The sequence below is a fragment of the Vipera berus genome (genome assembly GCF_964194415.1).
Source record: "Vipera berus genome assembly, chromosome: 5".
Taxonomy (NCBI): Eukaryota; Metazoa; Chordata; class Lepidosauria; order Squamata; family Viperidae; genus Vipera; species Vipera berus.
Genome location: NC_138207.1, coordinates 17,100,195 through 17,117,079, shown reverse-complemented (window position 1 = coordinate 17,117,079; position 16,885 = coordinate 17,100,195). Strand labels below are relative to the sequence as shown.

The following is a 16,885-nucleotide window of genomic DNA, read 5'->3' as shown; positions in this document are numbered from 1 at the left end:
CCTGATGTCCGGAGGTCTGTGCTTGTACTTAAGACCTATTAGACTATGTTTTAACGAGAAACTAGGGATCAGCCCAATGCAGGACATGAAACCAGGCTTTTGAGTACATTAACAAAGGCATCATTTTCTCAAACAGAGAACTGGTTTGAGTTAATTCTCATGCAGCCAACCAAGATTAGCATGTAAAGAGAAGAAAGCTTATTTGGGACCCCAGTGGGACTCTGGTAGCTGATAGGTTGTTTGGATCACTGCACCCAAACCAGCAATTTAGATTTAGATGCTGGCATAGGGCAGTTATTTATTTATTGGATGTCATATATGAACTAGTAATATACACATTAACTTTTCACCTAGATTAGTAAAACCCAATAAAATATAAATTACTTGTTTATTTATGTATGGCATATTGTATACGGCCTATTCACCTAGATTAGTAAAACACAATTAAATATAATTGTTGAAAAGATCTATGTTCAAATACTATTGTCTAGGCCAGGGGTCTTCAAGCTTGGCCCTTTTATGACTTGTGGACGTCAACTCCCAGAATTCCTCAGCTAGCCAGCTGGGAGTTGAAGTCCACAAGTCATAAAAGGGCCATGTTTGAAGACGCTGGTCTAGCCAATGTAACCACTGAAGGGCAGCATTGTTTATATTTTAAGAAATCAGATACTGGACCAATATAGGTCCTTAACTAATAGTCAATCACAATGTAATCTAGAGTTTGACGTGAAACTTCACAGTCACACTGAGGGGAGGATACTATGCCCCATTTATATAGAGAATCCTGGCAGACGCTGTCTGAGGTGCAAATCCTATTCAGGATTCTCCATTGTTGACATGGTAGTTGCACACCTGGCAGCTTTTTTGTGGCATCATTTATATATCTATAACCGCACAGGGCACTTATCTGGCATTTTGCCTACTACCTTAAAAAAGGCATGGTAATTACAAAAAAAAAACCCTATAAAAAGTAGCATTTTATTTTAACCACAGTCAAAGAATTACATTGTTTTGGCTTGTAATGGTCTTGGCCTCCCCTTTATTCACTCAGGGCCACCCTAAAAAGAAGGTGGGGCCTGGACAAAAAAGATTCACTGTATTTTAACCTCATCAAATCACTTCCTAATCAAATGCACACTTGACCTATGTTAACTGGGATTGCTTCCCATTGATTTAATAACTTCTCCTTTCAGTCCTCTTCATTCCAGTTGGCAGCACTTTTGGAGAGCCTTGCTATGTGTATGTGTAACCAAGGAATTCAGCATTATGTCCGGCTCTGGGGCATCATACTGTGTTATCTCTTGTGTTAAAAAACAAACACACAGTCACTGTTTTTTCGCACGGCCACCAACAACAGGTGTAGGTAGCTCAAGCCCTCTGTAATCTGGAATTCACCAAAGCCGCTAGCCATTTTTCCCAAGCTGATACTTTTTCACAGTGACTACTCTAGGTTGAGGTGCATAAGCAGCTTTGGGTTTTCCCTGTACAGATTAGTAAGATTTTTTTTGTCCCAGCAGGCACCAGAAGCTTAGTTGTGTATTATTTTTGATGAAGTTTAGATGCCACCATTGCAGCATCCCTTCCCTTCCCCCACTTTCCATCTGTGGTTGGAGAAATGCAATCTAATCTAGCAAAAGAAAAAGGTCTGCTCTTTTCTTCCAGTCTCTGCTGGCAATGAAAAAGAAAAAAAAAAGGAAAAGAAAGCCAGTTGATGCCATTTTAGCTATATTACAAGTCTGGCAGAAATAGTCAGCAGTATGTTACAGCTGCAGCAACCTGCTGTTTGTGTCTAATGTGTCACTTATTAAGGGAGAGCTCTAGAACAGGGTAATGTACCTGAAAGAGATTACCCCAGGCTGCATAAACGGCATCTGCCACAATTCTTAAAACTCTCAATTTAATCAGAGGGCAATGATTTATTTAGGGGAGGACAAGAGAGAGAGAGAGAGAGACAGAGACAGAGAAAAAACAAGGACTATACAAAGAAAGCACAAATGCAATTTTGCACAATTTTTGCCAAATGCAAAAAAGAGAGAGAGAGAGAGAGAAAGAAAGAAAGAGAGGAGAGGAGAGGAGAGGAGAGAAAGACAGAAGGAAAGACACCAGCTCACTACTTTATCCTTCCTATTGTACTACTTTGGTACAGCCCACATTTTATGTCAACAGGTTGGGAGAACATTTCCGCTACCATCTGGATTATGTCAGTATCTTACGTTTAGTTTGCACAAGAATCATATTTTAAAGAGGAAAAAGGATGTGAAAAGTAGAAGGCTTTCACCGATATTGTTTTATAGCAGGTCTTTTATCAGCAGACCCTAAAACTTGAGGTGATGCCAGCAAAATCCGGAGGAGGAAAATACTAGAACTTAACATTTTTTAAAACAGTCAAGTTCTATTAATAAACTGCACTGGGGAAGGACTGTTTAAGTCTTAGAAGGTGATTATTGGCACAGTCAGAAAAACGAGACTGAAAACTTAAGATGCCTCAGCTACTGCCACCTATATTTTTTCCGTCCCCTTATAGATGCTCTGTTCCACATCTGTCTGCTACAGTTCCAGGTCACAGGGCCAAAAAAGATGTTTAAACATAACCTGTGAGCCCTGGAGCATGTGCCTTCTATTACCACTCTGAGGGATGGCAGAAGTAGGGAAAGGTGCCAGCGACTAGCTTGACAATTACATGGGACATGTACTCTATACAGAGAAATACCCTGAGATCGTTCTAGCTCCTGAATATGGCTAGAAAAAGCAAATGCTCTCACTGTACCAGAAATGAAATTACCTGTGAACACCTCCTCCATCCCATGCTTGCTTCTAAAAAGAAACTATAGCTGGCTTCAACAGTAAGCAACTCTACTGTTTCCTCACAAAGGGTAGTTGTTCATTTAATATCACAGATGATTACTGGACAGTGCTGGTGAACTTCATGTAAGATGTCAGGTATGCTTGTGAATGATACACTGATCTCTCCCTTATTATTTGGATGGTGTCCTTTTTTCTTAAGATAGGAGTCCTGACTATGAGTCATCTTCTTCCACTTGTGCAGCAATATGATTTAAGAAAAAAAAATAGATAGATGACCTTTCTCCCAAGATTGTTTTCATGATATATAGATAATGTTTCGAAGGAAGAGAAAAGAGGGAGGGAATGGCACTAACTCATGAATGAAAGACAGAATGGGATAAAAGAGAGTGGATCTGAATCAAAGTGTGTCCTTATGAGACAAAACAAGACAGAATATGGGCTGGCTCATGCCCCTAGCTAAATTATCCTGCCTTCACTTGCCTCCTACAATCTGACCTTTTGTCTTGACAATATCATTAAGCAAACCTACCATTTTCATACAAAGAGAGGAAAGCAATATTATTTCTCCAGGAGGGAACATTTTATCAGGAGGCAGCCTAAGCAAATGATGGTTGGCGCAAACGTCTATAGCAGAGGTCCCCAACCTTTTGGGCACCAGGGACCAGTTCCACAGAGAGAAGTTTTGTGTGCTGCCTGCAGATGGGGCTTTGCTTGTTTGTGTGGACCGGTTGCTAGCAAGCTGCGGCCTGGTAATGGTCCATGGACTGGGGGTTGGGGACCCCTGATCTATGGAGATTCCCAATCATCCAGTTCATGGTTGTCCCAAAGGTGCTTGAAAATGTTTCACTTCTCATCAAAGAAGACAAGGAGAAGAGAAATATTTTCAAGGGGAAAAAAACCCCCAAGAAAATCTAGTTGTAGAAAAGCACCTTTGGGACAATGTTTGTTGCAGTTCCTTATCATCGTGATCTACCAGATATTAGGAAAAGTTTATCTATCAATGACAGGATATTAATTATGGCACACCACAAAAGGTTCTAGCTTTGCCTCAATAACTTTTACTGAAGGCCTCCTTTGTTACATTAGTGCAACTGTCTTGTCCCTATTATGTTACAAAAAACAATACAAGTGTATTTTTCACCACTGACTTTTACACAGGGTCTTCCTTTTCTTCTCTGAATATAGCCCAAGACATAACAATTGGTGTGATAAGAAATATAATTAATTTAAATTAGTAGCCGAGAGTGTCTTCCATATAGTATGTGAACCAAGCTTGTTTCACGTTTACAATATCAGTTGTGTGCAAGTTGCATGCTTTAAAGTCAGTTTGAAAGAAGATGAAGATCTGAAAACAACCTTGCTATGTCCTACAATGTTCAGTGCTGTTTATAGTTAAGACACATCTTTTGTTTAGATGTTATAATTATATTAATCAGCTGCAAACCAGCACACTTTAATCAATCACTCTGTGCTCAGAATGCACAGTGTAATTATTATTAATAGCCTACAAAGACATTATCTCTCAAAGACACTGCAGAGAAAAATAGTTGCCACCCACTTACCTCCCTTATCATTAAAGTCCCTTCTCTTGAAATACTGCTAAATTTATCAGGGTGTGGGGGCTCCAGACCACCATGACTTGATACCATTCCTAGATTGTAGGAGTCGTTGTTGGCTGGCATTCCCGTTGGTCTGAAAAATAGAAATTTTCAAAACAAGAAGAAAGGAGAAAGAAGCTGTTGGTTGCTCATGGCAGCTATAAAAAAAAACCTTAAAAGATTCGTAATTGGCAAGATATATGAAAATCAGGATCAGAAGCCAAAGGATTCTTTCTCATGTTTCCAAAATGTTGGTCTCTCTCATTCTTGACATTTATTGGCTGAAGAAGCAATTGCAAAGGGGTAGGTTCTGATCCCAAACAGCAAACTGTGTTCTGGGTTTCAAAGAGGAACACCAAGCTTGGTATTACAGTTTTGGTTCATCCTGGGCTTCTTCCTATCATATTCTAATAATATACAATTCTGACCACTCCATGAAATGTATTTTCTGAACTAATTTGAAGGAGAAAGAAATGAGAATTGTCTAATGAATCTTTATATGGGAAACTTGTATCCCATGTTATCCATCTTTTACTCTATACATCGGAGCACATACTCCCATCGAGCTGATGCTGAAAATTTCTTCAGGAATTACTTGGCTACCCAGGATCAGCATGTACAGGGAATCAATCTGGTGACTGGTTACTGCATCACAATCAAAGCCACACCTTTCATTCCTGCATGACTATTGTGCTCATATTTAAAGGAATGGGGTTTTGATTACAATACCAGAATAATAGAGTTGGAAGGGACACTGGAGGTCTTCTAGTCCAACCACCTGCTCAAGCAGAAGACCCTACACCATTTCAGACAAATGGCTGTCCAATCTCTTCTTAAAACTTCCAGTGATGAAATACCCAATAGACCATCATCTTGCCTATTTTGATCCCCAGTATTGTAACATTTTCAAGTATTCACCATGCTATTATAATCCATGGTATGAGATTCCTCTTGCATTCAGCAGAAGCCAGATGAATGGGATTAGGGATAAGGAATTTAATGTTATATGACTATATTTCAGGCAGGCAGTTCTTGCCACAAATAGGCAATTTTCAAAGTTATTCCCTCGGCTAGCATTATTGTCAAGTGCATACGTCCCAACGAGGAACTTTTATTTCTGACAGCTCTCCAATATAAAATTGCAATACAGAATATTTTTCACCACATTAAGCAAAATACAAACAAACTAACTGCCTAAAGTTTAGCCATATGCTTTTGGTTGACTAATGAAAATAAGCAACAGCTGCACATTTCTGCCTGAAGGCAGATATTGACCTAGATAACATTTATAGAAAGATAAAATTAAAAGATGCTCTGATCATGAACCGGACAGACTGTTGAATTTGGTCAGCCTTCAGAATTTCAAGAAGTCGCTGAAGTGTGTGTTGATGCAAATGGCAATGACATGTTCAAATATTAAAGGTGGTGCCTGCCAAATAAAGTAAAAATCTCTATATCTGAAATGTAGAAGACCTCAGAGAGGTTTTTTTTTTAAAATGCTGGGACTGTCAAAAGATCCATTCTCATCCATACTTCAGTGTGCGAATGAGAAAAAAATGTATTAGAGAACTATATTGCCTAGACCAGGGGTAGGCAACCTCAGCTCTTTTATGACTCATGGACTATGCTGACTCAGGGATTCTGGGAGTTGAAGTCCATGAGTCATAAAAGAGCCGAGATTGCCTACCACTGGCTTAGACAGAAAGGACTGACTCTTGCTACATAAAGGATATACTTTATGGAGGCCAAATTTGCTACTTCACAGATATTGTAATAGGAACTCCACTTCAAGGTGGACAGGTAAGGGTTGGACAGCTAAGTCTTCCTGGGCAAGAACTCTTATTCAGCTAACTTGCTCAGTGAAATTCTTATCATTGGAGCAGGTGGGGGCAATTCATTTTCCCAAGTGGCCACATGAGAAACTGGGACAGTTAAGGGCTGCTGCCATCATTGCTGCTACCACTGCAGTCCCACTCCCACCCCCAGCCACCGTGGGCTAGACAGAGACAACCGAAGGGCCAGATATAGCCCGTGGTCCATATAATGGTCTGTATTAAAGGGATGAATAATTTTGGTGGCTGATGCTTGCACTTAATGCATTTTGGAAGCAGGAGGGCTGCAATAGGAAGTGGGGCAATGATGTAAAGCAAACAGAGTTGGGATATATCTATGGACATTCCCACTGATTTTTAAGGGAGAGGAATTTGGGGTAGCAATTGATTTGATTGATTCAGAGAAGTATCTTTATAGCTTACAACGTATTTTCTTACAGCTCTTACTTCAAAATGACCAAAACCCAGCCCCCGCTTCAGAAGTGGTTCCAGAAACTACAAACAAGGGGGCTCGTTTGTGGCTCTAGGGCCCCATTTTGCTCACCTATGTCTTATTGCCATCATCTGATTCCTTACTGAATAATCTAATGAAAGTGTCTGTATTTACTTGCTGGGTCCCTTCACCATTGTTGTTGTGCATTTGTTCACTTCTGTTTGGGCAGAAAGAGAGAGCAGGAGACTTAAGTTCCTGGCTTAATCTGGTGGGAAATCTTCTGTATGCATTATGGGGATGGTTTTTCAGCAACAGTCTACAGAATAATATTCCAACCAGCAGGTCCAAATAAGGTGTATTTGTGGATTTATCTTCACCAAGAAAGAATGCCTTACATAAGCCTTGGGATGTCGCTGACAGGCACAGTGCCATCTTGTGTTTCACTTTCTCCATCCTCTTCCTCTTCTTCACTGCTTTCAGACTCTTCACTGGAAGAGGAATAATCGGTAACTTTCTTTAAAGGCCGGTTGGTTTCTTCAATCCGCAGCTCTCGCAGTTCTTTTGCTAAAGCAGTCAGATCCTGTACAAGAAGGGGGAAAACCCAGAAACAAACGTTAATTTTTACCTGAATTACAGAAGGGATGGGATGGGGTTTAGCAAATGCAATGGCCATCTGATAGAAGGCTACACATTAAGGAATGTGTAGATTTTGTTGTACAAAACCCTGGCTTTATACTCACTGAAAAACCTAACAGCAAACCTGCTGACATATAGGTTACACGTAAACATGTGTTTATAGCCTTCTATGGACATGTACAAGACTAGCAAGAGGAAGGGGAAATGACATGGATTTTTGTCATTTGCATGATAATGTCATGACACACACAAGCTCATTATATCAGCATATCTAAATCTATTTATAGCTATAGCAGATACAAGAATGCAGTTCCCATCAAAGTAAATAACAATGTCACCTCAGATGGGTATTGATTCTAAATATTTGGAAGATTCAAAATCTGCACATTTTCCATCTAAGGATATTTAAGAGGAAGTGAAGTGCATGAGGTCAACCACGACCAAGTACCAAGGACTTTAGATTATGCTAACTGAATTAACTTTGGCTATTATGTTTCCCATGCAGGCTTGTGGGCCCTCTTTATATCCATTTCTTTAGAAATTTAGTGCAATGTATCAAGTGGGTTCATAATCTATGAACATCACTAACAGAACATATGTAAAGCTCACATAATATCTTGAATCATGCATAATGATGTACAAAAGATACAGGGAGTGCTGTATTTTATAATATATGCGTGCGAATGCATGTGATGCACACGCACAGATTTGCAAAATTTGCCATGAATCATAATGCTAGAACCTAGATAACTAGACACAAAGAATTTTCTATTTAAGACAACATTTTAAGGTTCCCCATTTATATCTTAATAGTGTTGCTTTGAGATAAAAAGTTGTAAGACCTGTACAAAAATATTTATCGTAATCTTACATGCTTTCATAGCCACTCAAAACAAAACAGCAGGGCAAAAATAAAAAGCACAATAGATTTAATTAAATAAGTTAGAAGAGATTGCACTAAGCAAGCACAAGATAATCAAAACAATTGCAATCAACTATCTTACAACCTCTCGCTATATTAAGAATAAGGAAGCTATTAGCATATTTGGCCAGAAATAAAAGATTAGGGAAAAAGAAACTCACTGAACAAATTTCAAGTTTCTACACTGTTGGGTTTGTTTGTTCCTCTGGCTATATTCACTTTTTCCTGCACCATACAATTATTTTTTTCTTAAAATGTCTTGGAATGATCTCTTAAAAAGAAAAACAAATGGTCTTTTTACATCCTGATAGGAGAAACAAAATAATAATAATAATAAACTAACAATCCAGTCTCAGTGGAGTTCTCTTTGATACCTCTGCAGTCAGCTTGCTTCACTAAGTTCAAATTCAAATTCAGACTTGAGCTGGAAGGGATCTTGGAGGTCTTCTAGTCCAACCCCCTGCTCAAGCTGGAGACCTATACCATTTCGGAAAAGTACCTGTCCTGTCTCAGAACCATCCACATCTTCTGAAGGCAAGCTAGTCCACTGGTTAATTGTTCTCACTGTTTGGAAGTTTCTCTTTAATTCCAGGTTTATCTATAAAGTATATCAAGTCTTATAGCGATTGTGCAAGGAACACAAAGAGCAAAGTGTCATCTTCCTTCTATTCATCAAGGCTAATACTTTTCCAGGTCAAATTGTGAACCTTTCTAGCCATTTTGTAAAACTTTATGGACAAAATCTATCTCAAGCATATTGAACTCTATGGGCAGGTTGATAGATAAACAGAACAATCAACTAGTGGGAGAATTTTTAATCAATCAAATATACCTGATTTTAATTGCCTAAACCAGGGGTCTTCAAACTTGGCCCTTTTATGACTTGTGGACTTCAGCTCCCAGAATTCCTCAGCCAGCAATGCTGGCTGAGGAATTCTGGGAGCTGAAGTCCACAAGTCATAAAAGGGCCAAGTTTGAAGACCCCTGGCCTAAACTATAACGTCTATTGTTTTGAAATACTGCAGAAATTATAAATGTAAAGTTAATCAAATTCACCATTCCATATTACAGGAAATCATTGTGCAAACTTTAAAACATTACAAAATCAGAAGTCTCAAAATATAAATAATATCCAGCTGAGGTTTTACTTCATGAAGCTAACAATTCAAACTTTGCAATACTATCAAATTCAACACATAACAACGCATAACATGAAACAGAAAACTATACCAAGATAATTTCAAACTGATTCTACCCTGATTAACTAAAAACAGCTCATTAAAAAAAATATCCTAAAGTTACAACATATTAGCATAGCATTGCTATGTAAGATTATTTGTTCTGCTTTAAAACCACAGCTATTTTATTCATTAGTGTGAGGATTTGATTATTGATTACTGATTTATTATCTCAGTGCAAAAATATTGTGAATCCAATCCACAAGGAATTCTCAGCATTTTTAGTTAATCTGATATTTTACAAATGGAGACTGAGGTATAAAAGGTAAGTTGTTCAAGAAAAAGTTTGCAGTAGAGAGTTTTGCAGAAGTTTCTAGAAGATCTGACATTAGTGACACATGTTGAGCTGGCAATTGCTCTACTTCATTTTTTTAAACTTGAAGACTTTTATTATTATAATTTTTAAAAATGGAGACCTTCTGTATCTTGAGACTCATACCCAAATATCACATTTATAAAGGTCCACTTTAACTGTATTTGTTACTTTAGCAACTAACGAAGTGACCTGACCAAATCAGAATTATGTAACTAATGCTAACAATCCATTCATCCAGGTTTTGGTAACTTGAAACAATAAGAAGCCCTATGCTGTATGTTAGAGATTATTATTTTTGAAAGTCATATAGTTTTGTTAGTTATGACAAACAAGTAAGATAATATTCGCTATTACAACACAATTAGGAGCTGTGAATACTCTCCCCCACAAAACTTTCAAATCTAAAAATTGAAGGCGGGAGCAAATCTTATGGAAGCTGCCTTGAACTACATTGGAAAGCCATGGCCAATCAAATAATGAACAAGAATAAGCACCATCACCTTCAAGTGAATACTAATGCTCATAGAATAATGATCACCACCCCACTGTGTTCCTTTTTCCACAACTAAATAATACTGTCGCTATGGCTTCCATTATCAACAAACATCATAATTAATTTCTAATCTAAGCAAATGTTTTCATTACTAACAAATCAATCCCTTGGTTTTAATTGCTTAGGTCAACTCCCTCCCCTCACCCTAAATGAAAACAAGCCCAATTAAGATTTGGGCAGCAGGAATATATTTTTTAAAAATATATCTTTTGAAGTCCAGTAATAAATGACTCATTCATTCTGACTGTTTCCAATTACCTACAACAATACATCATATTACTTTTAAATTAGTCTGCTTGCTATCATCCAACTAGAGAACTAAATAGTAAAAAAAATTGGCTTATACATTCTCATCTGCAAGCCTGTTATACTTTGGATATCAAAGGTAGCGTTTCATATAATTACTGCTCACAAATCATTCAAGCAAGAAAAAGAGACCTCCAACTAAGCCTAAATGTTTGATTTCTTAGATTTCTAGGCTTCCAATCACACATGGAAACAACAATTTTAATCCTCAGTGTATTACAGATGGACTGGTGTTCAATGTAACATGTCTCAGAGCAGTTTTACATGGTTGGAAGAGTTGCGAATGGCCTTTCTATGTTTTCAGAATTGAAGCAGAAGATATTTCTAGGAAGGTACTTCTTAACATGCACGGACAAAAACTATAATAAAGGCACCACTCATCTTTGATGTCATCGTTGTTTAGTGAAGATTCTGCCATATTTTCCTAAGTCGGCTTGAATCTGGGATTTATGAATATACTTCCTGACCTCTGATTAGTTGTCTTCTCTTCCTTCAATTTAGATATCCTAACTTGGAGGGATGTACAGCTTGGGAATGTGCAGAAAAAGGAATTGTGAAGATTAGATTCAGCAAGGTCAAAAGCAAATAACCTACACTCTGCAACTGGAACTATTGATGATGCAGTCTAGATAGGGTACATGACTAGCATGGATCTTTCTTCCCTGAATTTTTAGGCAAGTCAAGTTTGGAGACTTGTTTTGGTTTTTACATGATGTTTTGCCTATAAAAGATGCAACCCTTTCTGATTCAAAATGGTGAAAATAGCATTTACTGGGTTTTTTTTAAAGTTGAAGGATTTATAAGGAACACACATAGCCAAAACACATGAGCAGCTACATGTCACTTCTGTCTGGGTTGGGGAATTCTGCTTTCAGCAACCATGACATGAATAGAATAGAATAGAATAGAATAGAATAGAATAGAATAGAATAGAATAGAATAGAATAGAATGGAATGGAATGGAATGGAATGGAATAGAAGCAGCGAAGATACCTCCATGGCAGCTCTGATTCAGCTCATGAGCTCTAAATAGATCCCAAGATGCAGCAAGAATATCTCTGGTGACACTTCCTTTTGTTCTCATGTGGCTTTGAAGCCTTTACCACATGATCTTAAAATGGTGAGTTTGAAACCTAAAAATCTAGATCTACATATAACTTTTACCCTGTTACACAAATGCCCAAACAGATCCGAAGAAAGTACCATTTCCATATTTCAGCAAATATCTGAGACAATAGACAACATTTTAATCAGAATGGACTTTTCTATTTGGGGGAAAAATCTAGACATATAGGGTTCATTTTGGTTCCTACTATCGTTATAACTCTAATATAGGTAAAGGTAAAGGTTCCCCCGCACAGGCGTGCTAGTCGTTTCTGACTCTAGGGGCCGGTGCTCATCTCCGTTTCAAAGCTGAAGAGCCAGCGCTTGTCCGAGGACGTCTCCGTGGTCATGTGGCCGGCATGACTAGACGCCAAAGGCGCACGGAACGCTGTTACCTTCCCACCGGAGTGGTCCCTATTTTTCTACTTGCATTTTTACGTGCTTTCGAACTGCTAGGTTGGCAGAAGCTGGAACGAGTAACAGGCGCTCACTCTGTTACACGGCACTCGGGATTCGACCCGCCAAACTGCCAACCTTCTGGTTAAGGACATCAAGATGAAAGACAAGTTAAATAAAAGTTTTGTATGTCACTTACACCTACTTTTCCTTTTAGAGAGAGGGTTTCTCTAGTTATATTAAGATCTCTCCTCTGGAATTACCATTAGCAACAGCCTTTTTTGTTAGATGTTAGCAAACAAGAAAGTAGGGCTCGACTCTAAGCATAGCTTTATGCAAGGGAACAACAAACCTAGAATAGATACTGCTAACCTCTATTGCTTTATTATAGGCTTGGGAGTAATGGTGAATTAATTAGCAGCAGGAGAAAGAGATCCGGATAGGAAAATAAACTTATAAATTTAATCAATAAAAAAGAAAATGTCAGAAAAACCAGGAGGTAGGTTGGAAACCAACTAAAAATTATCCCCGTAAAAAGAGAAAAAAACAAAGAAATTTCTTCTACACCCAATTCCAATTTAGAAATTGAAGATGTCAAAATGCAAAATCAAACTGGTATGAAATGGTGCAGTCAGCTGGTTACATGCCTTTGTGAAGCCTCTAGCAAAAATAATGGTAGCTTAGATTTGGCACAGAGTAGAGGATGTTTAATTAAATTTTTATTTATTTTATTTATTTTAATTCCATTTATATCCCGCCCTTCTCCGAAAACTCAGGGCGGCTTACAAGCTTAGCAGTAGTCTTCATTCTATGTATATGCCTGCTTATTAGGGCTTTCACACACACACCCAAGCGGCATTATTACAAAGTCAGCTTAATTGCCCCCAACAATCTGGGTCCTTCTCGTCTGCTTCTTTTGGTCACGAATCAAGGCATTGAGCTGTGCTTCATCTTGTGTTGAACCAAGCCAGAATTTCTTGAAAAGATCCCCCAAAATAAAAACAAGCGCAGATAATGACAACAAGGTTGACAAGCAATTAGGAACTAGACAAGATAATTGAGACAAGTTGTGGTAGTCCTTGACTTACAACAGTTTGTTTAGTGACCATCTGAAGTTACAACAGCACTGAAAAAGGGGACTTTATCACCGTTTTTCACACTAACGACCATTGCAGCATCCCTATGGTCACGTGATCAAAATTCAGACCCTTGGCCACTGACTCATATTTATGATGGTTGCAGTGTCCCAGGGTCATGTGATCTTTTTGCGACCCTCTGATAAGCAAAGTCAATGGGGAAGCCGGATTCACTTAACAACCGTATTACTAACTTAACAACTGCAGTGATTCACTTAACCAATGGAGCAAGGAAGGGCAAAACTAACTTAACTAATTTCTCACTTAGTAACAAAAAATTTGGGGCTCAATTGTGGCCGTACATCAAGGACTACTATAGCACCTTACAAGTACCTGAAGTATACTTTAATGTGTTGGATACTTGTTTTTTCTCCCTCCACCCCCCCAAACCCCCCCCCCAAATTGTACAAAAGTTGTGGAGAGATTATTCAACAAATAAAAAATAAGAAGGCAGAAGCATATGCTGCTCATATATGACCAACGGCTATCACAGAGCTCTTCAAACGTGGCCCTTTTATGACTTGTGGACTTCAACTCCCAGAATTCCTCAGCTAGTGTGCCTGGCTGAGGAATTCTGGGAGCTGAAGTCCACAAGTCATAAAAGGGCCAAGTTTGAAGACCCCTGGGCTATCACAATAGCTACAAAGGACTCACAGCAGGTCGACTTGGCCGGGTCATCTCCTTGCTGTCTTCCTGCTTTATCTTGGCTGGTTCATGTAGTAGTATGGGTGATCCTTCAAGCTTGGCATTTCCTGGGCAAAGAAGAAATCCAGTGTAAAACAGATTAAAGATCAAATTGAGGCAGGGAGCATGAGGCAGGGGGGAGAAGGTCTGCTTCAGAAAATCCCATTCTCTTTGGATGTTGACTGTAATCTTTGCTGAGCCTAGATTTCAATGCGTACACCAGGGGTCTTCAAACCTCGCCCCTTTATGACTTGTGGACTTCAACTCCCAGAATTCCTCATCCAGCATGCCTGGCTGAGGAATTCTGGGAGTTGAAGTCCACAAGTCATAAAGGGGCCAGGTTTGAAGATCCCTGGTGTACACGCTACTCTGAGAGAAACCCCCATTTCTTTCCATTCTCACATCATTGGCATTTTGGTATTTCTGTTAGGTCACATCTACTTAAGACCACTTTCTCCAAAATGGGGTCTTTTCCAGGAAGTTTGGCTTAGTTTAACCTGTACCCGAGCTGTACCACATCAAATGAAAAGGCAAAATCACAAGACTGAATTTCCCTCCAGGCACATATCTTAAAAGCCTTGTATGTGAGGAACCAACAATTGGAGGACTTTTCCCTTTCTGGGATTCATTAATTTGATACCAACTACGAGTTGGAAGGTAGTATGAATTTGGAATCACCCCATCAGGAAATAAAGTTTGATGCTATGCTATGCCTTACACCCATCTTTTCCAGTCTGGACACCTCCAGATGTATTGACTTCAATTATTCACAGCTCTGACCATTTCCTAAATTCACTCATTTGGAAGACAACCAGGTTGGGGTTGGTGGTGGTTTGGGCATTTATTTGGTTGAGGATTCTTTCATCTGCCAAGGACTTGTTCAGTTCTCTATAGTAGAAAGAGCAAATAGCAAATTGGGGCACCCCCCCCCCCAGTGTCATCCATTTTCTTCACAATTCGAAACATATAGTGTCCTTCACTCAGGAACTAACAACATTTTGTGCCCCAAGCTAAATGTAATGAAATTTTAGAAATCTCATCACATCTTACAAGTTTACCACAAACTTATGATTTTGTGGAACGCGAACTAAATTTTACTTTGAGAGGTCAGGATGGCTTAAGGTTGGAAGACAGTCTGGCACCTGTGGGTATTCTCTGCTGATCATTTGTGCTAAACTATAAAGTTGTTCACTTCTTCGGGACTTAGCATGATGTGTGAACCCACCCATTAAAGGCTTAATTCCTTTAACAAACCAAGGTAACATTCATGGCTAAAATATCCTGGGGCTTAGCGTTACATATGAAGGCAGACATTCAAAACAAAAACAGAATTAAGGACACAGGGAGAAATGAAAAGTCTTTCTAGCATTATAGGTGGTCAGATTATTGTGTAGTGGGTTGTGGACCGCATGGCAATGAGGAGGCAGATGAGTACCGCATGTCAGCTCTTTATTTGTGGTAGGCGCATACTGAACAAAGGGGGTTACCTGGACCCCTTATATACTTGGCTAGGTGATGCTCTGGCCAATCCATCCATCTGTATCTCCCGCCGAAAATCTCTCAGCCAATCCAACCACAGCACAGCGCCCCCTGATGTTACCTGCAGAGCAGCTGCTCACACCCCATACATAACAAGATGATAATCCAATGAGTAGAGCCTTTCAAGCAGCAAAAATGAAAGTAGGACAAACAGTAGGTATGAGAGGGGGCTAAAATCTCACCTCTGGCTCGGTTCCGTTCACTGGAGCCAGCTTGGGATCCAGGTTGTGAGCCAGCCTGTGAACTGGGCTGCGAACTGGGGGTGCTGGAGCTGGAAGAACTGCCACTGCTTGTTCTCTGTATCAGATTTTCTATTATGGGCTCTGTTCTCCGCAGGTCTGGGTTACTAGAGAGAGGAAAGGAGAGAGGATGTTATACCTATTTATTTATATTCTGCCTTTATTATTTGCTTATAAATAACTCAAGGTAGTAAACATACTTAATACTACTTCTCCTCTCATCTTCCCAGGAACAACAATCCTGCGAGATGAGTTGAAGGTGGCCTGTACCCTCGGCCTAACAGGGTAACAACCTGATTAGTCTGGTTTCTATGCCATGAACATCTAAACCACAGCTGCCTCTTTCTTCAGAAGGAAGCAAACTGCTGTGATCTCGAAGAAATTAATACACATCAAATAACTATAGTGCCTTTATCTATGATCATCCATTTATTTAAATTCCTTGCAGCATACCATTTTGATTTCCTTAATTTCTGCTAAAGCAATACCTTAAAAAACTGACTTCTACAAGATATATTAAAATAAAGTCATTAAAAGTAATGGGATGGTAGCCATAAAATTAAGGAAACCAGTAAGTGGCAGGTTAAAAAAAGTCATTCTGAAACTAGCTGCAAATATTTTAACTTCTAAACTATAAACCAGCTAATACTGGCTAATCTATTTGCCTTGTTCTAGTGTCCTCCAAAAGGCAACAGCTGAGTTGATCTTGAGATAACTGAAAGGAGTCTCTAGTCTAGGGGTCTTCAAACTTGGCCCTTTTTTGACTTGTGCACTTCAACTCCCAGAATTCCTCAGCCAGCATGCCTGGCTGAGGAATTCTGAGAGTTAAAGTCCACAAGTCATAAAAGGGCCAAGTTTGAAGACCCCTGCTATAGGCAGTCTCAGATGTAACTATTCAACTATGGTAAAACACACAGCCCAGGTGGGTTTTTTCACCCTGTTCCTGATCCAAGCTGACTGTGAGCCATTAGGAGGATTGAAGTACTACACACCTAGAGGGATCTTCTTAGCAGAAGGATGCCACCTTTATCCTGTTCACCGCCCTGTTCACCGCCCTGAGTCCTTCGGGAGAAGGGCGGTATAAAAATTTAATTAAATAAATAAAATAAATAAATAAAATCCTGTCCTATCTTTTCTTTGATCTCACT

At 39.2% G+C, this 16,885-nt stretch overlaps 1 protein-coding gene across 3 annotated transcripts in view; it reads right to left on the bottom strand.

Moving 5' to 3' along the window:
* The window catches only part of TNIK (TRAF2 and NCK interacting kinase), a 150,155-nt gene that overhangs the window by 27,269 nt on the left and 106,001 nt on the right, over window positions 1–16,885 (bottom strand). For all 3 annotated transcript variants that reach the window (XM_081329174.1, XM_081329175.1, XM_081329176.1), the window contains 4 exons: window positions 15,681–15,844; window positions 13,930–14,027; window positions 7,064–7,248; window positions 4,368–4,497 (listed from right to left, as the gene is read on the bottom strand). In XM_081329174.1, coding sequence (XP_081185300.1) covers window positions 4,368–4,497; window positions 7,064–7,248; window positions 13,930–14,027; window positions 15,681–15,844 — 577 coding nt within the window. The remainder of the gene's footprint in view (window positions 1–4,367; window positions 4,498–7,063; window positions 7,249–13,929; window positions 14,028–15,680; window positions 15,845–16,885) is intronic.